Source organism: Cenococcum geophilum (genome assembly GCF_001692895.1).
Source record: "Cenococcum geophilum 1.58 unplaced genomic scaffold K441scaffold_18, whole genome shotgun sequence".
In the NCBI taxonomy this organism is placed as follows: Eukaryota; Fungi; Ascomycota; class Dothideomycetes; order Gloniales; family Gloniaceae; genus Cenococcum; species Cenococcum geophilum.
The window spans coordinates 631957-648290 of record NW_027137576.1 but is presented as its reverse complement, the minus strand read 5'-3'; the positions used below and the strand labels follow the sequence as shown (position 1 = coordinate 648290).

Sequence of the window (16334 nt, the reverse complement as noted above, 5' to 3'; positions counted from 1 at the left end):
TAGTCTGCTATAGAGCAGACGACCTCCTATAACTAGTCTATAGCTATTGTACTATAGACGACCTCTACTATAACCGGTCTACGGCTATCGCGCTATAGGTAATTAAACTATAGAGGGCCGCAGGCGTACCGCAAACAATGCACTACTAGGGTAGCTATAGGGGATAGGGGAAGGGGGCCGGCCTATATTACTATTAGTATATTAAATATAAGGTATATAGGGGAATTGGTATTTATACCCCATATAAGACAACCTTGTGAAAATTTTTCCTACTAGGGTGGGTTTTATATAGCAAGGTTCGCCCTTATAAAATACCTATTTCCTAAAATATAAAACTAGGATTAATAGCCTACTTATAGGGAGAGTAGCTATTAATTACTAATTCCCTACCTACTCTTAAGCAAGGAGAAGAATAGGTTATATTACTAAAAAAAGTTATATAGTATAAGGTAGTATTGCTAGGGTATATAGTGTTACGGTACTGGCTATTACGGCACTAGCAGAACTGGCAGAACTTAGCAGAACTTCGCACTAGTAAGTTGCCACAGATTGCCACAGATTGCTATATATTGCGATTATATAATATAAAGATCTTATAAAACACCAAATGGCGCTACTCTTCTTCTCCTTTCCTTTCCCTAGCTTTAGATTCTCGTTTATAGATAATCTAATTGTATAGGCTTACGCGACCCCTTTACCGTGCTTATATCTTAATTAACTAAGTCGCTAATATTATCTAAAGCTTACTCTACTCTTTCTTCCTAAGAAGGAACTTAAATATATCTATAAGAACATAGAATAGAACCCTAAGGACATTACTAGAACTATAAGGATAGGACTTAAAAGAAAAGAATAAAACCCTAAGGAAAGGACCTATAAGATATATATAGACTAGAACCCCTAAAGAAATTACCTAGAATTACCTAACACCCCTACCACTATGCTATAAACTATAGTAGTAGGTAAAGCAGCTATAGGACCCTTAAATACTTTAGATAAAGAAACAATTAATATTTTAACCCCCTAGACGGAGCTTACGGCTGCTAATACCGAAATTAAACGACTATAAGAGCTGCTTAAAGCTAAAGATACCCCTATATCTAATAATAAGTCATTATTAGATAACTAAAGACTTACTATAGTCCTTTAGGCCCTATTCTAGCGCCTTAGTAGATCTACTAAGGCCTATATAGCACCGAAGCGGTCGGTAAAGGTTACGGATCCCCTACTACTTATAGACGGAACCAACCCTATATTTAATAATTAGAAGCTTTAATTACAGGATAAGCTTAAAGTTAATATAGACCACTTCCCTAACGCCTAAGCTAGAATAACCTATATTTTTGGCCGTACTAGCGGAGACGCCTAGATATATTTACGCCTATAATACACTAAAGACTTAGCAGACCCCTTTATCTCTAAAAAAGAAATAATTAAATACTTATCTTCTATTTATAAAGACCCTTTTAAAGTATAAAACGCCCGCCTTAGCTATAAAAGCCTAAATATAAAAACAACGGAGACCTTTTTAGCCTTCTAAACCCGCTTTCTATACCTAGTAGGATAGGCCTAGATCCCCTAGGAAGACCTACTACTAGACCTCTTTAATAAGCTTACCCTAGACCTATAGCAGGACGTATTGCTAGCTTATACTATAGTATAGACGTTAAAGGAACTTATGGACTATTGCCTAACTATTAACTAAGGCCTCTATTAAATTAAGGCACGCGCTAACCGGCTAAAAACTAGAAACCTTATAAACTAAGCCATAAGTACAGCAAATACGGCCTATAGTGCCCCGGCATAATTGGCAACTCCTATAGTTAACCTAGCAGCTAGCTGCGCAGCTACCCCTATTATAGGCCCGGTATACACCTAGCCTATATATAGTAACCCCCATATATAAGCCCTTAGCGATTAAAAAGCTTACTTCTTATGCGGTTAAATAGGCTATCCTATAAGGAACTGCCTAATAAAGGTAAAGATAAATAAGGTCCTATTAATTTAGGAGGATAGTACGGAGCTAGAAAAAAAGGAACCCTAGAGGAAGACTCCTCTTTAGGGTTAAAAGGGATTAATATGTTACATATTAATCTAGATCAGCTAATTAGTAGAAAAAGCTGCACTATCCCTTATACTTTATTTCGCAATAAATATTAAGTTTTAACCTCTACTTTAGCTAACTTAGGAGCAAATGCCTTTACCTTAATTAATATAAAGTGTGCTGTAAAACTGGCTAACTTTTTAAATGCACCCCTTAAAGAACTGCCTAAACTAGTTCCTATTTGCGGTTATAACGGACGGATAGAACTACCTATTATAACTATCTTGCGGATCTACCTCCGCGTTAACAGACAAAGGTAGTATAATATCCCCTTCCTTATTACGGACCTTAGAAGCTATAATATAATTTTAAGGAGAAAATAGCTAGCCTATTTAGGCTTATAGCTTAATATATAGAATAGGCAGCTTATCTAGCCTAAAACTATACCCCTAACGCCTTCCTTTATAAAAGAGATTAGTATTATAATAGAAAACCTTATACGGCCGTAGATAAACACTATTTACTAGGCCAATGCAACGCGTAGGGACTAGGCTTTAAGAAGGATATATAGCTTAATCCGTAACGGATCCGTATACTACGCCGCCCCTAAACTACCTATATTATACAACCCGCACCAAAGACTTAGGAAGTCGGTAGTAGCTTAGCTAAGTCCTTAATAGAGAACTTAGGCCCTACACAGCCATAAAAAAAGGCTAGGGATATTAAATAATATACCAAACTAATAGACTAAAAGGATAACTTGCGGAAAATAAAACGTAAGCTAAGGAAGACTATAAACTCTATACCGCAAAATACGGCTACGGCCTATAGTGCCCCGGCATAATTGGCAACTCCTATAGTTAACCTAGCAGCTAGCTGCGCAGCTACCCCTATTATAGGCCCGGTATACACCTAGCCTATATATAGTAACCCCCATATATAAGCCCTTAGCGATTAAAAAGCTTACTTCTTATGCGGTTAAATAGGCTATCCTATAAGGAACTGCCTAATAAAGGTAAAGATAAATAAGGTCCTATTAATTTAGGAGGATAGTACGGAGCTAGAAAAAAAGGAACCCTAGAGGAAGACTCCTCTTTAGGGTTAAAAGGGATTAATATGTTACATATTAATCTAGATCAGCTAATTAGTAGAAAAAGCTGCACTATCCCTTATACTTTATTTCGCAATAAATATTAAGTTTTAACCTCTACTTTAGCTAACTTAGGAGCAAATGCCTTTACCTTAATTAATATAAAGTGTGCTGTAAAACTGGCTAACTTTTTAAATGCACCCCTTAAAGAACTGCCTAAACTAGTTCCTATTTGCGGTTATAACGGACGGATAGAACTACCTATTATAACTATCTTGCGGATCTACCTCCGCGTTAACAGACAAAGGTAGTATAATATCCCCTTCCTTATTACGGACCTTAGAAGCTATAATATAATTTTAAGGAGAAAATAGCTAGCCTATTTAGGCTTATAGCTTAATATATAGAATAGGCAGCTTATCTAGCCTAAAACTATACCCCTAACGCCTTCCTTTATAAAAGAGATTAGTATTATAATAGAAAACCTTATACGGCCGTAGATAAACACTATTTACTAGGCCAATGCAACGCGTAGGGACTAGGCTTTAAGAAGGATATATAGCTTAATCCGTAACGGATCCGTATACTACGCCGCCCCTAAACTACCTATATTATACAACCCGCACCAAAGACTTAGGAAGTCGGTAGTAGCTTAGCTAAGTCCTTAATAGAGAACTTAGGCCCTACACAGCCATAAAAAAAGGCTAGGGATATTAAATAATATACCAAACTAATAGACTAAAAGGATAACTTGCGGAAAATAAAACGTAAGCTAAGGAAGACTATAAACTCTATACCGCAAAATACGGCCCAATAAACATCTATAAAGAAACCTATAGACCTCCCGCCAGTTAATATCTACTATATTAGCGCTATAGGATTCTACTAAAACCTAGTTTAGCCTAATACCGTTACCTTTATAACTAGCTTATACGAAATTAATTAAATAATTAAAGAGAAAGAAGCCCTAGCCTAAGAGAAAGATAAGCTTATAGATAAGGAGCTAGTAGAATAGAAACTGCCCCGTTAATACTAAAAATTTAAAGATACCTTCTCTAAAGCAGTGTCTAATATACTCCCGCCTTACCGACTATATAACTATAAAATTAAAATTAAGCCGGATAAGGTGGTTACCCTTAGCTATAGCCCCCTCTAATAGCAATCTATTGCCGAATTATAGGCTATAAAGCAGTATCTTATTAATAACCTAGATAAGGGCTTTATTAAGCCTAGTTAAGCCCCTTTTAACTTACCTATTCTCTTTACTAAAAAGCTAAATAGAGGATTTTATTTCTATATCGACTACCATAAGCTTAATAATTTAACCCTTAAAGACCGCTACCCACTGCCTTTACTTAATAAGACTTTAGCCTAAATAAGTAAAGCTAAGATCTTTATAAAGCTTAATATCCGCTAGGCTTTTTACCAAATTAGGATAGACCCTAAATTAAAAGACCTTACTACGTTTTAAACCCGTTACGGAACGTATAAATATAAAGTACTGCCTTTTAGACTAACTAACGGACTGGCCACATACCAACAATATATAAATGACGTACTATTTAACTACCTCGATGACTTCTATACAGTATACCTAGATAATATTATAATCTACTTTAAAAACGAACTAGAATATAAAGAGCATATCTATAAAGTCCTACAACGGCTGTAGGAAGCTGGCCTTTAAGCCAATATTAAGAAGTTAGAATTTAGTGTTAAGCGTATAAAGTACTTAGGGTTTATTATTAGTATAAACGGGATTAAAGCAGACCCAGAAAAGACGGCTATAATTAACTAATAGGTACCCCTAAGGACTATAAAGGGGGTGCAGTTATTCTTAGGGTTCTATAACTTCTACCAACGCTTTATTAAGAACTATAGCAGGATTACCTAGCTATTAAGCCTACTTACCTATAAGGACCGGCTCTTTTACTTTAACACCGCATATAGGCAGGCCTTTAATAAGCTTAAGAAACAACTAGTCTCTGCTCCCTTACTTACCTACTTTGACCTAGAACGGCCCTTAATGCTAGAAACCAATACCTTAGATAGTGTTATAGCTAGCGTCTACTCCTAAAAGTAGACAAACGGAAAATGGCACCCTATTACTTACTACTTAAAGACTATAATAGATGCTAAGCTAAACTACCCAATTTATAACAAAGAAATACTAGCTATTATCTCTAGCTTTTAGCACTAGCGAGCCTAACTAGAAGGCACCCCTAAGTCTATCTAGATAGTTTCCAATTATAAGGCCTTAAAATATTTTATAATAATAAAGGCCCTTATAGCCTAATAGGCGCGCTAGGCGGATACCCTATCTTAGTTTAACTTCCTAATTATATATAGGCTAAGCGCCATTAACCGTGCAAACGCTCTTATAAGGCGTAAATAGGATATAAATAACTAGATAGCCGTAAAGATCTTATTACAGACCTAAGCGCTACTATAACTAGAGCACCTTAACTCCTAAATACGGGCAGAACTAAATATAGACTCTTTAGATGCCAAGATATACCCTATTAACTCTATAGAACTAGACCTTATTAATAAACTACTATAGGTAAACTATACGGCCCCTTCTCTATAGGAGTACTATAAAAAGGCAAAGAACGTTTCTAGCCTATAGTCCCTTAAAAGTGGACTACTTAAGTACTATAAACGGCTAGTAGTAGCAGAGGAACAGAACTTATAGACTTAGCTTATTACTAAAGTATATACCTAGGTCTTTATAGCCCACCCTAGAAAAAAATATAACCCGCAGGATTATTAATAACCGCTACTACTGGCCCGGAATAATTATAGATATTAACCGCTATATATAAAACTATAATAACTGCTATAGGTCTATAATTCCATAAGATAAGACCCCAGAACTATTAAAACCCCTCCTAATACCCAACCGCCCCTAGTAATATATCTTAATAGACTTTTATAAGCTACCTCTAGACCGTAACGGATATAATATAGTTATAATCCTAGTTAACCGCTTCGGCAAGCGCTCGTTCTTAATTCCCTATTATAAGAATATTAATACTAAAGAGGCAGCCCAACTATATATCCACTATATCTACCAAATTTACAGACTACTAGACACTATTATATCCGATTATAGGCCGCAGTTTATATTAGCCTTTTAGAATAAGTTTACCTAGATCTTAGGTATTAAGCTAAAGCTTTCTACAGTATATCACCCCTAGATAGACGATTAAACGGAGATTATAAATTAATACTTAGACTAGAGACTCCGACCTTTTATTAACTACTTCTAGAATAACTAGGCTAAACTATTACCCTTAATAAACTACGCCCAAGTAACCTTACCCTATAACTCTACTAGATTTGCCCCTATTTAACTAGAAATAGGTTACCTACCCTATATAAGCTTTAACTAGGAAAGATTAAAAGGGCCCTAAACCGTATATAAAAAACTATCTTATAAGGAAGCCTAGCAGTACGCTAAGCGCTTAAAAGAAGCCTAGAAAGTAGCCTATATAAACCTAAAAAAGGCCTAGAAATTAATAAAATAGCAGGTAAATAAGTATAGGCGCGAGCCTAACTTTACTATAGGTGATATAGTCTAGGTTATAATAAAGAACTAGAAGATAGAACGGCCTAGCTATAAGCTAGACTATAAAATAGTAGGACCATATAAAATTCTTAATAAAGTAGGCAACTCGTACAAGGTTAAGCTCCCAGACTTAATTAAAGTTCACCCTATTTTCTTACCGGACAAGCTATAAAAAGCTATAAATAACCTACTACCTAGATAAAAGAATAAACCTCCCCTACTAATTTAAGTTAATAGAGATAATAAATAGAAAATCGAAGAAATACTAGCCTATAAACTTATAAAGGGAACGTTAAAGTATTATATTAGTTGGAAAAGATATAACCTAGACCCTACTTAGTACCCTATATAGAACTTTATAGGTAGTCCCTATAAGCTCTAGGAGTTCTATAGCCGTTACCCTAATAAACCTAGACCGCTAAAGTACCTAGACGAGTAGATAGAATGCTAGTATAATAAAGATAATAAGCTACTAGAAGAACGTAAGGATAAAAATACCCTAGAAATTTCTTAGTTATGTAAGGTGTTAAGATATCTAGGAACTTTAACCGGCGGTTAAAGTTATCTAATTGGTTAGATTTTCTTACTAAGACTTTTAGCAATAAAGCCTAAGGGCAGGCTTTTTTAGAGGGGGGGGGGTAATATTACGGCACTGGCTATTACAGCACTGGCAGAACTGGCAGAACTTGGCAGAACTTCGCACCGGCAAGTTGCCACAGATTGCCACAAATTGCCGCATGTTGCGATTACGTGACGTAAAGATCTTATAAAATACCAAACAGCGCTACTCTTCTTCTCCTTTCCTTTCCCTAGCTTTAGATTCTCGTTTATAGATAATCCAATTATACAGGCTTGCGCGACCCCTTTGCTGTACTTATATCTTAATTAACTAAGTCGCTAATATATAGTAGGGAGTAGGTAAGCCAAGCATAAGTTATATAAGGAGTCGATAGAAGAGGACGATATAGTAAAGAGTAGGTAATAGCCTTATACTAAGACGAACTAATAGGGGAGGAAGGAGGCTGTAAGCCTAAGGTGCTTATAAGGAGGTGCTAAGGGCTAGCCTTTAGCTAGCCTTAGCGACCCCTAAGAGCCCCTAGGCGATACAGCTAAGTAAGGGCTAAAATAACCCTTATATTGCCCCCCCCTTAGTTAAGGCTAGCCCCTAGCCCGTATTTTAATAGATTAATTCTATATATAGAAAGGTAAGTAGTGCAGAAGCCTTACTTATATAGGGAAATAAAGAAATAGGGGAAAAGGACTAGCTAAGCAGCCTTAATAAAAACTTTAACCTATAACTAAAACCTAGTAGGAAAAAAGGTCTAATTTAGGTAGGAAAAGAGCGTCTATTAGGGTAAGACTTAATTATATACAATTAGTCTTAGAGATAATTACCTATAATTAAGTCTTAATAGCTCTATAGCTAATAGCTAGATAGTCTCTACTTAGAGCTAGCTTAATTATATAGGATCTTTAAGCTGCTACTATTCTCTTAGGTAAGCTATAGCTCTTAATATAAGCTGGAGCTCTTAGAGCGACTAAAGCCTTATAAAGAGATCGCGTATAATCTTTAAGCCGTAGCTCTTAAAGTAAGTAGTAGCTTATAAGATTATATAGGATCTCTAAGCTAAAGCTCTTAAGGTAAGCCATAGCTTAATAAAATAACCGCCTGCGGTTTAGTCTTGGTAGCTCTATAGCTAATAGCTGGAAACTTTCTAGGTTAGGCTATAACTCTAATTATATTTAATCTGGAAGCGTATAGTAGTAGCTATAGCTTTAAAAACTAGCCGTTAGTTCTTTAAATAGCCATTAAATAGCAATTAGATAGCCTCTAGGGTAGCTATATTTAGGGTAACTAAGCCTAGAGTGTTATAAGCTAGCGCAAATTGTATACAATCCCTATTATACACAACACCCCCTTAACTCCTACTAGAAAGCCTTTGGATAGTAATTAAATCGCCTTTAGGTTGCTATTAGGGCAGAGCTATGCCGCTACACTATTAATCGTATACGGGTATACCAATCGCGTTAAGAGATAATTGCGTACAATTTAGATAGCACCTTTAGCTAGGTAGCTACCGTCTCCCTTATCTCCTAATCCGTATCTACTACTATAATATATAGATGCGATCTACTAGACGTCTGCTAGTGTAGCTGCTCTACAGTATACGCGATTATCCTAGGTAAGTAGAGTACCTAATCCGTATTCTAACACCGTTATGCGAATGCGATCTCCAGGCGTCTGTTGGTGTACCTACTGTGTTATAGTAAACGCGATCGTCCTAGGTAAAAATGGAGGATCGCGATTTTGCTTAAGGGCGTAGCCCTTAGCTTGCTATAGGCTACCACCTATAAAGGTATAGGATTGGTTTAAATGTAAGGCAGTATTGCTAAGGTATATAGTAGGGAGTAGGCAAGCCAAGCATAAGTTATATAGGGAGTTAATAGAAGAGGACGATATAGTAAAGAGTAGGCAATAGCCTTATACTAAGACAAACCGATAGGGGAGGAAGGAGGCTGTAAGCCCGAGGTGCTTATAAGGAGGTGCTAAGGGCTAGCCGAAGGCTAGCCTTGGCGACCCCTAAGAGCCCCTAGGCGATGCAGCCGAGTAAGGGCCAAAATAACCCTTATATATAGGAATAACTGGTAGTTGTCTTTAAGCTAGCAAACTATATAGAGCCCTTTGTTTTTATATACAAATGTTACTAAATCTATCTTTTAGAGCGCTTTTTCTACTCTAGAAACGGTAGAATATGGCAGAAATAGATAAAAGAGCTAGGATTTCCTTTTAATTTTCTTAGTATAAACTAGACTATAGTGAGCAAAACACTAGGATAAAACTTCCCTAGCATTTAAAACGGGCCAAAGTGCCCACTTAGTTACTAGTATATATTAAGCTGCCTAGGAAGGATTTATATATATAGGACTATAGCGCTATAGCCTAGAGGCTGCATGCGTAGTATTATACTAGCGTCTATATATTGCTTGGCAGCATCTACCTTAGCAATGTACAATACTAAGACCTCCTATAATATTCGCGAATATCAAACGCAGTTACTATGTGGCTAATTCGCTTTTAATATCACTAAACTTATTAATATTTATTATATATTTATCATCCATTCGTTTAAGAATTATTTTATAACGCTATTACCGCTTATAACTAACTGGAAGATTTGTACGTATATATAATCCTAATAAGTAAACCTACCTAGACAACCTACCTTAACTATACTATCGTCTATAACCGCTACACCCTCCTCTACTAGTTCTATAATGCCGTCCGAGGCTAATATACGCGCCACTGCCGTAAAAGAGCGTAAAATTACTAAAGAGTAAAGGGAACAAGCCCGAGATAAAAGGGAGATTTAAAAGTATAAGGAAGAGTGTAAAGCCCGCCTAGTAGAGGAGGCTTACTAGTATAAATACCACCTAGCTCAAATAGCTTAATTATAGTTAGGCTTAGCCGCTTCGGCCTTATAGGCCACTATAATAGCTACTATAGCTAATGTCCTTAGTAAGCCTCTCCCTCCTAGTATAAAGTTGCTTAAACTTCGCCTTCCTAGCGTTATAAAAAGGGATTACATAGATATTTTTAAGGGTACCTTTAATCTAGTAAACCTCGCCCGTCTTTAAGTCTATACTGCTTAAATTAAGATCGCCAACAAGATATAGATTAAGAATAGTACTCTAGTTATAAGGAAGGTAAAGGTAGATAGAAAGCTATTTGTAGATAAAGGCGTCTAGTTTAAAGGTTTTACTAACTACGTAGTTATTACTGGCACCCTTTATATATGCCCGCTAGACCTTATTACTAGTATACTTTTCTAGATAAATATAATTTATACCTTATTAACCTAGTATATCTAAGTAGGTTATATACTTAACTTAGCACTTAACTATTATACCTTTATAATAACTAATAGCTAACTAGAGCCTGCTAATTGGCAAATACTAGCCTAATATATAGCGCTATACCTTATAATATCTAGTGCTATCGGCTTTGCCGCCTTAAAGAGACCTAGGTTAGATACCTCCTATACCTCTAATACCTACCGTAGGTTTAATAGTAGAGGCTGCAATAATATAGCTTGTAAATACCCGCATAAGTACTTAAAGTATAGTAAAGATTACACTATATTATCTAAAGCTTGCGCCTAGAAATAGTAAGGCGAACCTTATAAAGTAGGGTTTAGCCTAATAATAACACCAACTTTAATTATACGCCTAGGACCTAGGCCTAATATATTACTATTATTCTCTACCTTTATAGAGGCGAAGGCTCTCTACCACTCTCTATCGCCCCTAAGGATCTTAGCGTAGCACTCTCTTCTATCTAACTACCCGGGTAATCTACTAGCCACCTTAGTAGGTATCCTAACCTATAGCTATGAGATAAGAGCCGAGTCTATCTCTACTCTAAGATCTTATAGGAACCATAACTCCTCTTAGGATAATGCCGACCTTATCTCTAAGAAGATAATATCAGACCTTAAAAAAGGATATATTAGAATTGTGATAGGGCCTATTATAGTTTTACCTCTTAGCCTAGTACCAAAATCGGATAGAGGATACCGCCGAATTCATAATCTCTCCTTTCTACTAGCATCTTTAGTTAATAACGCAATCCTAGAAGAATATAGAGCACTAGTATATACTATAGTTACCGCTATTTAAGCCTATATTATTTCTATAGGTCGTAAATATCTACTGCTTAAAAGAGATATTAAAGACGCGTTCCGTATAGTCCCCCTATCTTATAGGGTAAGAACATTAATAGGCTTCTCCTAAGAAGGTGTTACCTACTAGGAATACTACCTATCCTTTAGTCTTTAAACTGCGCCACTTATATTTAACCTCTTCGCGAAAGGCCTATACTAGATACTCTATTTATAACTACCTTATAAGGTAAAACACTACCTAGATAACTTTATTTTTATCCTTACTAACCTAAATAACTTAGCGGCTGTTACCTAGACTTATATCTCTATCACTAACTCCCTAGGTATCCCTTAAAATAGCTCTAAAGATATAGTAGGAACTATTATTAAAGTTCTAGAATATACTATTAATACTATATAAATATAAACGCAATTATTACCATAGAAATAATTATATGCTATTAAAAAAGTCACTACCGCACTTTAATATAGCTTATTATCGTTTCTTTAAGCCTAGTAGCTTACGGGCTACCTTATATAGTGCGCCCACGTAATTAAACTCGGTTAATCTTACTTTAAATCCCTTTAGATCTTTATTACTACTTAGCCGGAGACTCTAGCAAATAAGTATAAACCTAGGCGATTTAGTACTAAGTTGCGAAGTGACTTATATATCTAGCTTAACCTACTTACTACGAGTAATAGGGTATTATTCTTTAACGACGTTAAGCGTACCCGTATTTATCTCTTTACTAACGCCTCTACCCGGTTTAGGTTTAGCGGCTTTTACTTTTTTAAGGAACTTAAATATAAGGATAACTAGCAGTGGTATATAGCCAACCTCCCTTAATCTTAGGCGTTTAGTATATTACCTAAGCCCAGTTAATAAGTAGACCATATTAATCTAAAAGAGATATATGCTATTATTTACGCATTTAATCTATAGTCTACTAACTAGCAGTATAGCGCGCTATCTATTTATATTAATAGCATAGTGGTTTACTAAGGCATTAAGAAAACTGTTATCTATAGCGTAGCAAATAAATTGCTTCGTAAGATTATGCTAGCTGCTATAGCTTACGATATTATAATATCCGTGAAGTGGATCCTAGGTAATTTAAATAGCTTAGCTAATATATTATCTTAATTCCAGGCCGCGGCTATTTATTAGTTCTACCTATACTGGGCCCTTAATTTATTACTACTAAAGCTAATAAGTTTTTAATAGGTGCCGTAAACCCAACAGACTACTTATAACCGCCTATAAACTTTAAAGATAATATTAACGCGCCATCTAACCTCTACGCGCTCCTTCTCTAAAACGGCCTTATACCAGTAACCTATAGGAACTATTCCTTAGCAGTTAACAGCTAGGAGTTATACTACGCACTTAAAGGAGTCTCCCTCTACTTAGCTAAGCCGCGTAAACTAGGCAAATAGATTGCCTGCTGCGCGTTTGGTACCTCCTAGCTATAAATAGGTAGGCTTAAGGCCGAAACCTTACGAGCCTATATCTCCGCAATTTGCTTGCGCTACGTGGATTATAGTATCTTAATTACAGCATTTAAGGATCCTATAGTACACCGATTACTTACTAGAGCAGCTACTATCTCTCCCTTAGTAAAAAAGGACAAGTAACCTATTACTAGGGACATTCTAGCCTAAGTAGTAATATACGGCCTATTACTACTAGATGTTAACACTAATGCCGTATTTACCCTTGCATTTGCTAGATTTCTATAGATAGGTGAGATTATATATACTACGGCGGAGCTTAAAAACCAAACAACCTTCCTAGTAAAAAAGGCCACTTAATATAATATTACCTTTACGCCTAATAGGATAACATTCTACCTTAAATAGAGCAAAGCCGATAAGTAACACTAGGGCGTTAATATTGCCATTACGGTAGTAGGTGGCCTATTATGCCCAATTGCTGCTATAATAAAGCTATTTAATAGGGACCCTTAACCCCTTAACTCTCCCTTATTTAGTCTTAATAGTAAACCCTTTACCTCTTTAGGGGTTCGCAAGATCCTTTCCTTCCGTTTAGTAGCTGCTGGGATTAACCTAAGTAGTTACTTAAACCACTCCTTCCGCTAGGGCGCTGCCTAGTTCGCTAAAGATTTAGGGTGTTTATATTAGCAAATTTAGTAGCTAAGTCAGTGGTTATTAGAAGCCTTTTACCTATATATTAGGACTAAGACCACTAACCTCCATCGCCTTAACTTTTACTTTTAGCGTAGTGTACCGCTTTTAGCGTAAGGATTACTATATAGTAGGTTAAGATATTAAGAGGGCCGCTAAGGCGCTAGTGGTAAGCGAGCTAATAGCGATTTTCTATACTAGGCATGGAAAATCCTAATTGGTTGGCTTATAACTTAGGGTTAGTAGAATATAGCAGAATACGATAATATAGTAGAACTTGGCAGAATGCGATAATATAACAGAATTTGGCAGAATGCGACAATATAGCAGAATTTGGCAGAATGCGATAAGGTGGCAGAATTTGGCAGAATATGGCAGAATGTGGTAATGTCTTATTGGGCGTAGGAGCTTTACTTAGGAACATCTGGCCGCTTTAGGGCAAGTCCTTAGCAGATTTAAGTGCTAGGAACTAGCAAAACTACTAAGAACTAGCCCTAGAGCGACCTTATAGCCCTACGCCTCCCAATTATACAAAAATTAAATATCCCCTTACGTGACTGCGATAGATAGATACTAGCGTCTATATATTACTTAGCAGCATCTACCTTAGCAACGCATAATACTAAGACCTCTTATAATATTCGCGAATATTAAACGCAGTCACTACGTGGCTAATTCGCTTTCCCCACTCGCTATCCCTTATACTTAGTATACATTATATATAGATAGCGCTTTAAGGCAATTCTTTAGTAGGTGCTAGGAACTAGNAAAACCACTAAGAGCNAGCCTTAATGCGACNACTATAGTTANATAGTCTTGCAGCTATAGGCTTGCGGTTAGGGATATCTGGCCGCTTTAAGGCAAGTCCTTAGCAGATTTAAGTGCTAGGAACTAGTAAAACTGCTAAGAATTAGCCCTAGAGCGACCTTATAGCCCTACGCCTCCCAATTATACAAAAATTAAATATCCCCTCACGTGACTGCGATAGATAGATACGTAGTATAATACAACGGACATAAAAATAAAATAAAAACAAAAAAAAACTTAAGGTCGGTAGATAGCTAATTGGTTGGGAGGAGTGGCGTTTTTTAGGATAGAGACTAGTGATACTTTAGTATTAGTGAGTGCGCCTTTAGTTTGCCCTTGCCGTGAGATAACCGACGTACGCAGAGCGACTGCACTAAATTTGTCGTCGCCCCCCCCCACGCCCAGCTCAACTGTTCCAGTATTTCGCCTCCGTCCACGGCTCGCCATGGCAGCGTATATCAACCTTAGCTTGCAGGGTACGTTGCCATTATAATACAGCCATAAATGGCCTGTGCTTCTCACGAAATATTAGGGACCGTCTATTTTGCTGCACATCGTTCTGCCGAAGACGGCGCCATGCTGCAATTGTATTCAAGCAAGCTTGTGGGCGTAGCAAGAGGTGCGTAGTGCCATCATCGCCCGGTATGGACGGCGGAAAGGCACTCATGGACATAGAATCCACCTTTGATGCTTTGTACTCGCGGGTTGCCCGAGATTGGCATCAGCAGGACGACGTCGTTACACCCTTTAACGACCGCCGATGGACTCACGTTGGAGCAGTCTGGACCTTTGACATTGATGGTGATATTCTGCGATTGGATAAGAAAGATCGCAACCTTTGGGTTCCTCTCAACCTTATTCGCCAGCGCTCTATAACCATTTCCGATTTCGAGCCCTATGAACCACCGCCGACACTCGCCAAACACGCCTTACAGTCCGTCTACGCAGCGCCATGTTGGAAAATAAGACGCAAGGAGATCGACCTGCAGCGCCTAGAGCGGCGCAAGGCTTTTGTCTCCAGGATACTTGCTGACTTTGCATTCCAGTGGAGGCACGTCCTCTATGGTCGTTACAATAACTCTACATTTCGAAGGCTTGCCTGTGCTATTATTAGGATTGTCACCGTGGACTTTACTGTTGAAGAAGCAACGCTCTCACGCCAAGGCACTGGCGGCTTCCTGGTCTGGATAGACAAACTCCCAGAGTGGGATTTTGCAAGTGGACACATCGTCAGGGTCGGTGGGACGTCCATCGTCATATGCCAGCATGCTCCACACGCTGTCACGCTGGTCCGAAAAGATTTCGCGAAGCAGATCCAGTCTACTCCCGGTTCGGCAGACAAAAGTTTCACTTACCTCATACTCTCGGTGCGGGAGCTTATCCTGTATCGGATGAACAGCGAGCTCGAAAGATACACGGAACCCAAGCGTCTATTTGATGGGACGCATCCTCCATCTGACGAAGCCATTGAGCTTCTTCTCCAAGCCACGCAGACCAGCACCAGCGCCCATGTGGCTCCTCTTCACAAGCTCCCTATTGAGCTGCAGGATGCGATCCTTGACAAGGTGTCAGCGGGACCAATTGAGAGCGCCAGGGTTGGCTGCCTGCTTGACGCTGGGTCAGCTTTTGCATGGAGGTGCGGCAAACGAAACATTGAAAGGGAAGAAGGCCGTCGGTCTAGAACGCCTTGGACTCCTGTGGAGTCGCATATCTGGTTCGGTGGCCACCCTAGTGGTATAGCATACAAGTAAAACGTGCTCGAAACGCCCATGGTGAGATATCGATCTAATCGATCGATCTATCGCACAGTAGGAAGCTTGACGATTGCATTAACTATCAATAGATCGTGAGTCGTACTCTCTATATATCAGGCAGAATGGCCAGTACATGTTTCATATTCCACCAATCATGGATATCCCTTACAAACCAATAGAAAACCCAAAAGATCTCCATCCCACGATCATCTGATATTTGCTATACGATATCCGTCACACCGATTGACAACCCACCTGC

General features: G+C 37.9%; 1 protein-coding gene across 1 annotated transcript; it reads left to right on the top strand.

Annotated features, from left to right (window-relative positions):
* Positions 1-14766: 14766 nt before the first annotated feature.
* K441DRAFT_557349 (uncharacterized protein) lies at positions 14767-16072 on the top strand (the record flags this gene model as incomplete). The annotated part of the gene is made up of 3 exons (XM_067643374.1): positions 14767-14797; positions 14854-14940; positions 14997-16072. The coding sequence occupies 3 exons, from the start codon at positions 14767-14769 to the stop codon at positions 16070-16072; spliced, it is 1194 nt and encodes a 397-aa protein (XP_067504533.1).
* Positions 16073-16334: the final 262 nt, after the last annotated feature.